At 38.6% G+C, this 14,811-nt stretch overlaps 2 protein-coding genes across 2 annotated transcripts in view; both read left to right on the top strand.

Moving 5' to 3' along the window:
- LOC126785208 (succinate dehydrogenase subunit 3-1, mitochondrial-like) overlaps positions 1 to 14,811 on the top strand; it is an 87,704-nt gene that overhangs the window by 13,838 nt on the left and 59,055 nt on the right. The window lies entirely within an intron of this gene.
- Positions 998 to 3,127, top strand: LOC126783981 (uncharacterized). Its single transcript, XM_050509500.1, has 7 exons — positions 998 to 1,156; positions 1,321 to 1,407; positions 1,690 to 1,902; positions 2,036 to 2,200; positions 2,301 to 2,354; positions 2,453 to 2,602; positions 2,762 to 3,127. Exons 1-7 carry the CDS (start codon positions 998 to 1,000, stop codon positions 3,125 to 3,127), a joined length of 1,194 nt encoding a protein of 397 aa, XP_050365457.1.

The raw sequence follows: 14,811 nt of genomic DNA, 5'->3' as shown, positions 1-14,811 counted from the left end.
TATGTATATAATCTATATGACATCGTCGAATGCTTATCTACTGATTCATAATTTCGAATGGTAATAATATATGTCCAATAATTTATCACTGGACATGAAGTATACTTACACATGATAAAAACGATGGGGTCTGGCATGGGATCATCATTAGATGCTAATTGCATCTGCTTTTTGTCCAAATAATATTCCTACTTTTGGTATCCACTAGCTCTTTAAAATTAAACATTGATTGGCATCAACTTTAGAAATTAATCAAACACGATCACATGTCCATCTTGGAACCACTCTATGAAAAATGCTTGTGAATATAAGCATGTACGTATTTTATTACATGTTTATAATTGTACAAACTAACTATACTCGAGTCTTCACTGACTGGGTAAGGTACTAAGTTTCGACGCGGGCTTGATGTCGGTCCGGATTACGGTGACAAACCTTCGATCAATTTTATCAGTTTATCTTGTTTACGGTAGTTAAAGCTCTTTTAGGAGCCTTTGTGGAACTACTTAATTAGATTCAATGTACAATAAGCTTTTCGATTGTCTCTTTTTGGAAATTATTTTCTTTATAATTGATGGATTCCAACTACTGTATATTTCCTTTTCCTAAATTAGTAACTATAATTTGTATTAATTTGTATTTTTTATTTAATCATTTTTGCGTATGTTTATGGTAAAAATAAAAATAGATGTAGAAATCAATTACTAGTAATAAATGGCAATCCTGTATATATACGAGATGGACTGAATTGGAAGGCTATGCGCCTTGCAGGGTAAATACTCCATACAAAGGAAAGAAAAACTCATCAAAATTTTCCTTCATCTTTTATTTAATCTTTTACTTCTATAGCTAGAGAGGTAAATCGATACACAAATCTGTACACTTCCATATTAATCATTCTGTATTGATTTGTCTCACAAACAGTATGAGAGACATATATATATAGGGCATAAGTGAGATTTGTACTAGTCAAGCAGCCGATAGCATCTAAACATTCATGGATGTTTTTCGCAGCATAATGTTTCTTATTCCATGTATCAGTCTCTCTCTTATTTTAAGTTTCTACGCCGCAGTGGATGGAAGATCCACAACTTTGTCAAATATTGGAGAGCTGCAACTGGGAAAGAAACTTGCTGATCCTGTGAAAACCATCGAGGTACTTGCGTATAATTCTAAAGATCGGCTAACTAGGTGTTAAAACTTTTTTTATTGAGGCAATAAAATCTAAATTATGCAGAATATCCATCTTTATGTACGTAGATAGGGTTTTATAGTCGATTTGGTTATTCTAACGAACTTATTCTTAATACTATTACACAGACTCGACACGGTGACACCATTGATTGTGTGGATATCTACAAACAACCAGCATTTGATCATCCTTTGCTGAAAGATCACAAAATCCAGGTTTTTTAAAGAACTTATTTAAGTTGCATCTTTGATTATATTCTTATTTTTTAAGATAGAGGGACATATATATTATTTATTTATTTGCTGACAAACTTATTACATAAATATATTACATTTTTGTAGTAAAACATAACATAGATACTACTGTTATAGGTTTATGTTAATATCCTAATAACAAAACGCAGCAAGCCAAACTGATAGATCAAATTCAATATCGAATTTCGCAAATGGTGGACGTGAATTCATACTTGTGTTGATAAATATCTATGATATTGGCAGATGAGCCCTAGTTTTTCTCAAAAACATGATGTGCAAAATATTGCTACCTCATCGAGCAGTATAACAATTGAAATGATCCAAGAAGGATGTCCTAGGGGAACTGTTCCCATCCGAAGGGGGGCAAAGGAAGAGCTAACAACAGCGAAAACTAGCTTTCGGGAACAATTCCCAAATTTCACTACACAATCTGCTGATGACCAACCTAAGTTACTGGTAAATTTTCTTATTTTATGGTATAACTACACGCATATACCTGTATTTGGCTGTATATATAAATATTGATTGATATACAGCACTTACATTCTTCTAGCCTTAACAATTGTTGTGTTGTGTACATATACATTAGTATGCAGGATATTCAACAAAGGCCGGAACTGGTCCACATTATACAGCCGGAGGAACAGTCTGTGTAAATAACCCTAACGTTGCTCCTGGACAGCTGAGTGGATCTGTATTATCAGTTGAAGGCGGCCCTCCGGAACAGTTTAGTGCCATACGCGTGGGATGGATCGTACGTATATATAATCATTTATAAGAGCAAAGTTAACATTTTAATTGCACAATATGGAAAAACTACTAAGTCAGTGTCCTCTTTGAACATTTTGTTTCAGGTGAACAAAAATCAGTTTGGTGATGGTCGCACTCATCTATACTCAGTTTGGGGTGTATGTATCTCTAACTCTTCCTACCATAAGAAAGGAATTCATTCTTTTAATAGGTGGCTTATGGAAATATACAAACATGAGTTTCTTTTGAAACGCAGCAAGCAACAAATGGAGTCATGCAGGGTTGCTACAACACAGATTGTCCAGGTTTTGTTCAAATAGATAAGACCATACCACTTGGTATGGTGTTCGACCAAGTTTCTGTCGCCGGTGGAACTCAGTACTATGTCAACCTACAAATACAGCAGGTAATTAAGCTAGTACTGCATAAGTACTACCTAGTTGAATGGATGAAAAATAATTAGTTCCATTTGCCTTGGAGCAACTCCAACAAGATATATCACGTAATATAGCATTTCTAAATTTACTTACACTTTCCTGCTGCGATTCGTATTGATTGATTATAGGATAAAGCCTCGGGAAATTGGTGGCTCATCTATGCCGGCTCTATAAAAATTGGATATTGGCCAAGCAGTCTATTCACTAACTTGCATGGTGGTGCTGATATCCTTCGATGGGGAGGTCAGGTTACGAGTAGCTCGGCACATCTACCACCAATGGGAAATGGCAAAGCTGATGACTCTGGTTCCCTCTACATGGAAATTGCGATTGACGATAGATCAGCGTCATCTCTAGATGATCCTGCAGTTGCTTCACTGGAGAAGTTGGAGACAGGGTGCTACAAGGTTGGAGACCTTAATCGGAAGGATGATTACCATGGTTATAGGTTTTGGTTCGGAGGCAGTGGTGGTGATGTACAGCAATGTTCATGATGATTGACAAGCTCGATGGATCTAGCTCATTCTCTAGTTTCTTCTAAGTTCCAATAGGTAGCCAATTTTCTCCGAGATCAATAGTGCTATGAATAAGTTCAATGTAGCACATGAGAGTTATAAATATTTATTTGAAAAACATTACAATCTCACATATTTTCAAGGATGACCCAATACTCTTCTTCATTTGGAGAGATTGTCAACCAGGTCTATGAGCCACTTATAGCAATTCAACCTTTATAGCCAAAAATGAAGCACATCTAGAAATTACCTTACAAGAGCTTAAAATGTGTACGTAAAGAGGAGAATCATGTGTGGCTGATGAAGCAATTTTTTTCTAATTTTTTTAATTACATACATTATATTTAATAAGAGAACTATGAGCAAAATTCAAAAGAATAGTTGAGTTCTTACGATTTTATAGATTGAACATTGACCAACATATCCCTTATAACAATAATCTAATGTTGCACGTAGATATAAATCTACTATTTTTATAACTTATGTGGAGCAACCGCTATAACCTCCACGATACATAAGTATTCTCGCAACTGTATAAGGGTGATATATAGGTAGGCTATCAAGAAGGTAAGAGTAGGAGATATTCCGCTACAACTCCTTCGCTGGGTTTGATACATTTCGCTTTATGAGCTTTCGCTAGATCTGCTACATTTTGCTTTATGAGCGTTTGCTAGATCCGCAAGGCTAAATACAACATAAGAGGGATGGTGAGGAGATCAAATCATTCGCTCTCCAATGCTCTAGTTAGGTATTTTCGTGAAATCAAATAGGAGGGAAGATATGGATTTTCGAATGAGGACCATCTTTTTTTGAAAGCTAGTTGATGACTTTCTAATTAATTATTAATTAGACCTATTTTTCGATCATATATTTTAATGTCAACCAGTTAGATATTAGGTGTATGTATTAACCAATTTAATAATCGTTAAGGTGTGGGTAAGTTTCTTCTATAGTACCTGATGTATCTCTACTTGGACAATTTAGTACCTAATGTATGAAAACAGACAATTTGATACTTGAAGTTCTCATTTGTGTTTTATTTTGGTACTTATATCAGTTTTGATTATATTTTCATGGTTATTTTCGTAATTATAGTTATAAACTCCTTAAAACCACACTTAAATTCATTTTAATATATTATTTTCAAATTATCTCTCAATTATCTTCAAAAGTTTGATATATCTCCTCCATTTAGCAACTAATATGTATATATCTAAATATAAGTCTTATTTTTTTAAGAATCGATGCAAGGTCATATATTAATATCAGATAATGTACAAAACAACATAAACACATTCCGCCCTCGCGGGGTACGATATAATTTAAAATGTGCAAAACAATCAAAACTCTAGATAGGAATTTTAACTATCCCTATGCTGAATCTCTGAGGAGAGGCCCATAAGTAACCGAGAACTGTTAGCAGAAGCTAACTTATTCATCAACAAAAAAAAACCAATCATGCAGAAGGCCCACACCCAATAGGGGTGTCCTTAGCGATTTTCGGCTCCTCCACTCCATATCCACCCAAGATGAACCAAGGCCGAGGCCCAAAGGATTGACCCCCAACCTAGCCCACTAAAGCCCAACCCCCGGCATCACACATCTCTCTAATGACCAGAGATGCCCGCACCACCGCCGATCTCCGGTTAGCACCACCATCGTTGCTCATGAACGAAGCAACCCGACCTAACCAAACCCGGCCCAGAATGGAGCACCCCCTCTGCAGTAGCCATGCCGGTGCATCTCCACTTAACGTTATCAACCTTGAAAAGATCGCTGACGCCGGAGAACAATGTCCTCGCTGACACCGACCGAATCTGATGTCCATAACACCACCGATCCTTAGGCGACCATCTCCAATCCCAATCCTCACAGTCGCTCGTGAGATCTGTCGCCGCCCAACTCTCTGAAGTGGCAGCACTTTGGTCTGAACCTCCATATCTCTTGAGGAGGAGATCATCGATGCTCGACCACCCGTGTAATAACCCGACTTTTCGGGATGATTTATTGGATTGATTCTAAGTTTATAAAGTTTGTGAAATTCATTAAACGTGTTTGTTTCGCTTTGCAACGTCGGAAATCGAAAACGGAAACGTTATCGGAACGTTTATTAAGAAAAACATTACGTTTTCGCGACGTGATAATCGACTTTCATTCCGTCGCTCGTTTGTGAAAAACTTCCTTCACGAAAGTTGTAGAGCTCGTCGATACGAGTTCGTGACCTCTTCACGTGTCCTAATCGGACGTCGCAAGTGAAAGTTATTAACGACGGAAGTAGTTTCCGATTTTGGAAACGGGTATATAAAGGGAATTAATGGAGCTAGGGTTTCCATTTCTGGAAACCCTCACCCCCGTGCCTCCCTCTTTCTCTCTCTCCCTCCCCAAGCCTTCTCTCCCTCCGAAAAACCCTCTCCCGGTGATCTCGCCGTCCAGCCCTCCATGGCTCGCACCGCCACTCCCACTTCCTTCACAAGCCTCACCGCAGTGACCCTCAAGCACGACGCACCTCGCCGCCGTGAGCTCCCACGCGGCATCCCGAAGCCCCGCGACTTCTTCCGCCGTCCAAGCACGTCGCCGGCAAAATCAGGCGCAGAGACCACACCACCACCACCTCTCCTCGCCCCCGGTGCCTCCTGTGATGAGATTTGCGATCAAAATCGCAATCTGCACCGCCGCTGTTCAACTTCAAATCCGCCAGCATCTCGAGTTCTCCGGCGACGATCCGACGGTCCAAGGGTCCGATTGAGGTGAGGGTTAGCATAATTTGATTGTTGTGATGTTGGTTGTGGATTTTTGGTTGAATTGGTCTGAATTTGTGGAGGATCGGAGGAGGGGGTGGAATGCTAAACACCGCCGCCTTAGGCGGCGCGTGTGGGGGCGTGAAGGGGCCTAGAGGCGGCGTGAGGCCGTGGGAAGGGCGGAGGAAGGAAAATGAGAGGATTTGGGGCGGCGGTGGCGTGTTACACGCCCTTGTTGGAGTCGGCGCGAGGGCCCTACGCGCGGTCGCCGGAGGGGTACACGGCCACGTGCAGCGGCGCGTGAATATTTTTTTCGAAACAGTAAATTTGTAAAATTTATTTTTACGTGCGGTAAATATAAAAGTGATTTACGTACGGTAAATGTAAATTTATTTTACGCACGGTAAATATAAATGTAAATTACATTCAATAAATGTAAAAGTAATTTCAGAAAGGTAAATCGGTAATTATTATTTACTGAGACAGTATTTATATTTGAATAGTATGCATACGTACAGAAAATACGTAAATAGTATGTACTCGTACAGAAATACGTAATTAATATGTATTAGTACAATACTACATGAATAGTAAATACGTAACGATTTTAAAATCCATTTCTTATCTTTTCAAGGTGATCGACACTTCAAGTAAAGGATTTACTTTTAGAATCGTGGAAATTACGCTCGAGATTATAAGGTAAGTAAAATCTCACAATGACGAATCTACCATTGCGGTGATTCAAGAATATGCTATTGTTTAAAGAATGAACTATGATATGTATTTGATATAATGGATTGTATATGCGTATAAATGGTAAATAGGTACATATATATGGTTTGCTATATTATATACTATCGTAATTTCCGTTGTGAATAAGTTCATTTTGGTGTTGAGTTTTACATATTGAGCATGTTGATTCGAATTGTACAATATGATGTGATGTTTATTGAATGTGGTTTTAACATGGAGTTTGTTAAAACGTTTTTGTCTTCGGACGTGTTGTTGTCTTCGGACGTGTTTTTGTCTTCAGACGTGATTGTTTTCGGACGTGTTGGCATGTCGGAACCTAGCCTTTGGCCAGGCGAAAGTTTCGATACAGTTAGAGCTCTAGTCTGTCTGCCAGGGTACTGCATAAGAGGTAACAGATGGATTATCGGCTTATGAGTACCCATATTTTTGATATTGGATAACAGGTGGTTGTCCAATGTCGGCGGCGTACTACTGAGGGGTAACAGAGGTGTACCATCGCTCATGAGTACCCGTATTATAAATGCATTTGGATAAACAGAGGGGTTGCCCAACTTCTCATGGGCATATATATTTTCACATTATTAGACAATCAGATGGGCCGTCTAATGAGTCATGAGTGCATTTATAATTGATGTTTTGTGGATTTTCGTATATGTTTTTATACGAGTTGTATTTGCTGTTTTACTCATACAAGCTGCAAAGCTTACCGGGTTTGTGTTTACAATCCCGGTGTACCTATTCGATGGTGTAGGGGATAATTCCGCAGGTGTGGATTAGCGGAAGTCGACGGAGCACTCTGAGGACTTGAAGTCGTTTTTATCCTATCTTGTGGTGAGGATTGTGTGAATTTATGTGAGGATTTGTGTGAGGATTTTTACATTTCCATTTGTTATAATGTTGAATTATAAATTTGGTTTGTAATAATCGGTTTGACTGAGTTGTATTTTGAACTCAGAAATGATCCACTGTGACATTTAAATGATTTCTATTTATTGAGATTGTTTTAGAGTTTTTTATGACTTCGAAATTTGAGTTTCATACTCGAAATTTTGGGGTCGTGACAACCGGTCGGTTTGGGAATCGGTAGGCGACTCTCTGCCGCTAAGAAATCAAGGCCAAACCATAGTTTCTTTTCTCCCCATACGTTCCGCCAAAAATGGAGCTCCATGTCTATTATGTCGGGACTTAAATATGAGAAATTTGATCAACGAATAGAAGATTATAAGTCTTCTTAATATAGCTATGATATACAATATATCACATTTAGCTATGAGTAATTCAAAAATATTTTTTTAATAACTAAATTGGGATTGAAAATTGGAAATTTATTTTCTTTGCAAAACAAAAAAGGCAATTATTTTCAATTGTTTTTAGCTAAATTTAATAAAGATGTAATAAATATCTTATGGTACTTTTGTTGTAATAATTATACTAATATTCTATATTTTGATATGTGCGTAGTAGATGTGGAAGACATATTTTGGAGATAAATGAGTGACAATTTGGTGATGATAGGAAAATATGAAACAAACATAATGAGCTAAGGACTAAGGTGACAAAAATAACCCTCAAAATATGATAAAAACGGACAAAATGAAATACAAATGAGAACTCCAGGTACCCAATTGTCCGTTTTCAAACATCAGGTACCAAAGTGTCCAAATAGCTATACATCAGGTACCATAAGAGGAATTCACCCTTAAGGTATCGAAGTAGTAGAAATTAATTAACGAACCAAAACTGTTAAACATGAACCGTTCAAGTTCATAATGAGAAAATCACATTTACAAATGTTTTAACAATTGTCAATTTTAATGAAATTTTGTAAGGATGATCTACTCATATATATCTGGAAACTAAATGGTAGAAATATGAATATAAGATCGAAAATTTAGTGAATCAAAGAGGTTCTCAAATTGTCCTTGTTGAAAATGGTCCTTCTAAGTAGTACCTAAAACAATAGTTTTATTGATAGATATGGAGCCTTATATATAAGCATTACATCAAAGATCCCAATGAATCAGAGATATGATATTATTCCTTAACTAGCTAGAATATACTAATTAGGACAAGATACACCAAGAATATCTAGGACATGATTCTCCTACAACACTCCCCCTTGTATCGCGATCCTAATGTGACATAGTGCAATACTGTTGCATTGGTAAAAACCTCTTGGATAAAATTAAAAAGGTTTGGTCAAATGAGAAAAAGAGCATAACACACTAACTACAAATGGTTAATGCATGTGACATAGACTCCTCCTAATATCTATAAAATGCTCCCCCTGATCATTAACTCAATCTTGGAGCTCTAATAAACGACTTAAGCCAATACGTCTCACATCCTTCACAAATGTAGATTTAGGTAGACTTAGTGAATAAATCTGCCACATTATCCTCACAACGAATCTGATTAACTTGGTGAATATTCAACATTATCCTTAGTGAATAAATCTCTTGTTATTGCTGATTATAAAATAACTTTGGCGAAATATGCTTTGTGTTATCACCCTTAATGTAATCTAACTTCATCTGCTCAATGCAAGCCGCATTATCTTCGTAGATATAAGTTGGTTCAACTGTAGTAGAAATTAATCCACTAGCATATCGAATATGAGTAATGATTGCTCGAAGCCAAATGCACTTTTTGACGGCTTCATGTAATGCAATAATCTCATAATAATTCGAGGAAGTAGCAACAAGGGTTTGCTTGGTTGATGTCCAAGAAATCTTCGTATTTCCCATGGAATAACTAGTTTGAGAACGTCCCTTGTGTGGATTTGAAAGGTATCCAACATTAGTAATTCCTTCCAACTCATCACTGGAAGTTGTAGGAAATGAGGGATTGTTGTTCAAGTGCTAGGAACTAGCACCGGTGGTGACAGCGGCGACGACAGATCCGTGTCCGGCTTTCCAGGGGCTGTGGTGGCAACACGGTCACGTACCAGTCTGACATCGCCATCAATTCCCGTTAGAATATCACTTTTCTTGTTGGAATACTAATAGTACAACCCCATATCAATGGAACCCTTTAAATACCTGAAGATGTTCTTAATACCATTCCAATAACGAATGGTTGGTGCATAACTAAACATCGCCAATAAGTTCACTGAGAAAGTAATGTATGGACGAGAACATTGAGCTAGATAAAGCAAAGTCCCTATAGCACTCAGATATGGATATTCAGAACCAAGGATCTCTTTATCATCCTCTTTCGGATGGAATTGATCTTTCTTGGTATCCAGACTTCTTACGACCATTGGAGTACTAGAAGGGTGCACAACTTTGTCCATACAGAAGCGCATGAGCATCTTTCGGACATATGCAGACTAGTGTACAAGGATTCCACCAACTCTATGCTCAATTTCCAAACCTAAGCAAAACTGAGTCTTTCTCATGTCTTTTATCTCAAATTTTGTCTTCAAGTAGCTTATCGTCTCACCAATCTCATTCAAAGATCCAATTATATTCATGTCATCGACATAAACAACTACTATAGCAAAACCAAAACTATTGTGTTTGATAAACACGCAAGGGCACAATTCATCATTCTTGTATCCCTTCCCAATAAAGTACTAGCTCAAACATGTATACTACATTCTACCGGATTGCTTCAATCCATAAAGTGAGCATTGTAACCTAATAGCATAGGGCTTTGCATGGCTTACTTAAATTGGGTACTTGAAGTCTATCAGGAACCTTCATGTATATCTATGTATCTAGATCCCCATAAAGATACGTGGTCAGCACATCTAACAGCTGCATGTCTAACTTTTCAAAAACCACTAGACTTATCAAATATTAGAAGGTAATAATATCCATAACCGGAGAATACGTCTCCTCATAGTCAACACCAGGAAGCTGAGAGAATCCTTGAGCAACGAGTCATACTTTATGGACTTTGCCTTTCTCATTCAGCTTTCGAACAAAGACCCATTTATGTCCAACAAGCTTAACATTCGGCGGTATTTCAACAACCGGTCTGAAAACTTGTCATTTATTCAGCGAGTGTAGTTTCGTCTGGATTGCTTTTTTTTCATTTTGGCTAATCTGCTCTTCGTCGACATTCTTCAATTGAGCGCGGTTTCATGTCGTCGTTGTCAATGATTTCCTAAGCGACAGAATAAGAAAACACATCATCAATCAGCATGAAATTCTTATCCATGACTTCTTGAGCATTTAACTCGCTCAATGAGATTTCTTTGCTCTCTGATATCAACAATGAGTCTGAAACATCCTTCATATCATCAAGTGTTGATTCATGGACATAACTATAATTAGAGACAATCTCGAAGCTCGGTTTATTCAAGTCTATGATGAGTGGATTAGTTTGTGTCTTGACTTTAGCTCTTTTTCTTAGCTATAAGTCTATGGAACCTTTTGGTCTCCCCCTTTTCTTGGGAGAATCCGAAACCATTGCCATGCCTCCACCAAAGGCATGATCAGCCTTGCCGTGCCCAGGTATGGCGGTATCCAGCCCGAAATTTGGGAATTCTAACCTCGTAGGACAATTTGCAGTAGGTATACTTGATCTCGTCACTTTTGTAATATATGTAAAGGCGTCAGGCATCGAATCTGCCACTTTATGTAGTTTCAAAATACATTGCACTTCAATCTCAGGATGAGATGTGTGGGGATCATAATGAGACATAGTGGGGGGGCACCACGTCAGTTCTCGACGTTTTTGTGAAACAAGAATGTTCTTATTTGCCCCTAAACGCACGAAGTGTGTCTCATCGAAGTGACAATCTGCAACTCTAGCAATAAAGATATCTCCAGTCTGAGGGTCAATGTAGTGGATAATCGTTGGAGAATTATTACCAATATAAATTGTCATTCGCCTATGTGGACCCATTTTCTTACGCAGTGGAGGCGTAATAGGCACATCAACCGCGCAACCAAATATGCGTAGATGTGAAATATCAGGCTCATATCCAGTTACCAACTGGTACGCACTAACAAGTTGCTTGGGATATGTCTGAAACGATTAAGTACAGTTGCATGCAAGATTGTGTATCTCCATGCAGTTATGGGTTAATTACTTTGCATAACTAGGGCCCTAGCTATAAGATGTAATTGCTTAATTCTCGCTTATGCTAATCTATTCTACGAATGATCACGAGGTACGAGATGTTCAACATCTATCCCGGTTGACATGCAATAATCATCAAATATCTTCGAAGTGAATTCTCCTACATTATCTAGTTTAATAGACTTAATCGGGTGATTAGGGTTTTGAGCCCTGAGATTAATTATTTGTGCAAGGAGCTTTATAAATGCAGCATTGCGTGTGTATAATAGATCGACATGTGGCCAGCACGTTGATGTATCCATCAGAAACACAAAGTATCTAAATGGTATGCACTCTGGTGTTATTAATGAGTCCATATATATAACCTTGGATCCTTTGTAAGAATGACATGTTCTGTGTATTATCAACTGCAAAGGAATAGCCTGCATTTTCGCGTACGCACAAGCTCTACAAAATGATTTATTGGCATTAGACATCGCGGTAAAAACATCGCATAACTCCATGGGCTGCATCACGGCCTCAGGGGATTGTGGGATAGCCTTGGTAGGCCTTGAGGCCGAGCAATGGCCGGACATAGGGGTCACGACAGTGCCACCATCATCTATGGTGTGTGGGATTTCCCACATGCTTTCTAACTTTGAAAAATGGATGACCGTGTGATGGGAGCACAAAGTGTGACGTTCTTAATGTATATATGCCATATTCTTATGCTTTGTTACTTTTTATTTGTATATTTGAGGTTCATATTTGTTATTTGTATGTCTTAGTAGAGCTATGCCGAATTTGGATGTTTTGATGATGAAATTGTGCTAAGTGTTAGAAATCTTTATTGAACTATGATTCCTTACTCGACTAGGATTCTACTTTCCTATTTTCATTCTTTCTTATTCCTTAATCATTGATTTCTTTTCGGGAAAGATAAATCATATTTGGACAAGGAGTAGTGGAGCCGTGATGCATTCCTAGTGGGACAAGGAGATCACATCCGAGTTGGATAAGGAGAGAAGAGGTCGGCTTAGCCATTTCCTAGTTGGAGAAGGAGAGTTGTTGCGCAGCCCTTAATTATCTCCCATTTAGATTTGGTTTCCTACATCAAGTTCAATTTGGAGTACAAGAATCAAAGTCCATATCAAAGAAGATTGCAGCTTCCCAATCCAATTATATATCCTTATTGGGATGTCAATGCTATGTTTTTAACTCCTATATATAGAGGCACAGCCTCATCGTTCAATCATCATCAACCTTGCGCACATACTAGCTAAACCTCTACCGATCATACTCACCAATTTAGAAAATCATAAAACCGATTTCATCATACCTTCACCATCTTTTGCCTTCAAGGGCGGATTCGGCTTGAAGATCCATTCACCTAGAAGACTTGTTTTCTCCTTTGTGACACCGAGTATGACATCATAAAGTGTAAACATGACCCTTCTAGATTTGATTTCGTGTTTTAGTTTCTGTTCTTGGATGATTATGTATTTGGTTTTGTTAATTTATTTCGACTATGTCTATGAAGTTGTTTATTGATTTCAAGTTATATGAAGATACCGATTTTAGTTTTTATTCTATGATTTTTGGTTTTCTTCCGTGGCATGTTCTTGAATGATTTCGAAGTTTCTTTTTCTATTTTGTGGTGAGGATTGAGAGGATTTTATATTACCATTTGATATAATGCTTGAATTATAATTTAGTTTTGTAATAATCAAATCGACTGAGATGTACGATGAACTCAGTTACGATATGCTGTGACTATAAGATGATTTCGATGTATTGAGATTGTTTTAGAGTTTTCATGGCTTCGATTTTTGAGTTTAACACTTGAAATTTCGGGGTCGTGACAGTTGGTATCAGAGCGTAGGTTGTGTATTTGGCGATCTATCAATATCATCCAGGAGCGATGGCCCGACTGCAGCGGACCTCCATCACATGTTCTTCGGTATTGATATGTCACTGGGTACGCAAGTGTGTTAGGAGCCAAACCGTAAGGTTTGGTCCTCTAAGTAGAAGTATTGTGATAATACTTCGATGGTTCACATTCTCTCTAAATATCTTAGTTAATATATGTTGGATCTATTTAATTTGGTATCTTAGTTTACATGTATTGACTAAGTGTTTAAATGTTTCAAGGTGATGAATTTGGAGAAGGGCCGTGTGCAAGGCCGAGAACGGGCAAGAGGCCGAGGTCGAGCTAGGGCTGGAGGCCGAGTCCGCAATGTGGAGAACCTCTATGAGGAGGTGGCGCCACAGGATGAACATGATGACCCCAACGCAGTCATTAGAGACGAGGGTCGAGTGCTCAAGCTGATCAAGGACATCAGTAGTCTGTTAGCACCATCATTTCATAGGGACCTGGATCATTGGATTGAGAGTATGGAAACCTACTTTGAGATGGTGATGTGCTCTGAGATCGAGAAGAGGTTGATAGCCACATTCTTCTTAAAGGATGATGTTATGGATTGGTGGAATAGTACAAGACGGATTGTGGATGTGTCCACTCTGACTTGGGAGGGTTTTGTGGCACTCTTTCGAGAAAAGTACTTCCCAGCTACAGTGCAGGAGGAATTAGAACTTGAGTTCCTTGATCTGGTACAAGGAGATATATCCGTCAGGGAGTATGAGACCCGTTTTGCACAGTTGTATCGGTTTGTTAGGCCAATGGGTGCAACCTCCTTAGCCCAGAAATTTCTACCGGGACTTAAGCAAGAGTACACGACCATCATATCAGCACTTTGTCTGTCTACCAAGGAGCTGATGTATGAGAGTGCCCTGAATTTGGAATAGACGAATAAGACTCGCGGAGGAGATGTGGAAAATAGGGATACTCTAGGAAAATGAAAGGCAATCAGTGTAGGCAGCGGGTCGGCAGGACCGAAAGGTGGATCTTGGAAGAGGCCGAGAACCTATTACTAGACTCCAGCTAAGGCTGCATCTCCATCTACTAGGACTGCACCTGTTAGACAGTTAGCATCAGTAAGGTGTTTCATTTGCAACGAAATGGGGCACTACGCCACAACTTGTCCGAAACCGAAGAGAACATGCTGCTTTAAGTGTGGGCAAGTGGGAAATATGACTAGAGACTACACCCGACCTCCGTAGGGTAGACAGGAACATCAGCAGAGGCAGTTACCAGCGGGC

Source organism: Argentina anserina, chromosome 2, assembly GCF_933775445.1.
Source record: "Argentina anserina chromosome 2, drPotAnse1.1, whole genome shotgun sequence".
Lineage (NCBI taxonomy): Eukaryota > Viridiplantae > Streptophyta > Magnoliopsida > Rosales > Rosaceae > Argentina > Argentina anserina.
This window is presented reverse-complemented; position numbering and strand designations above follow the sequence as displayed.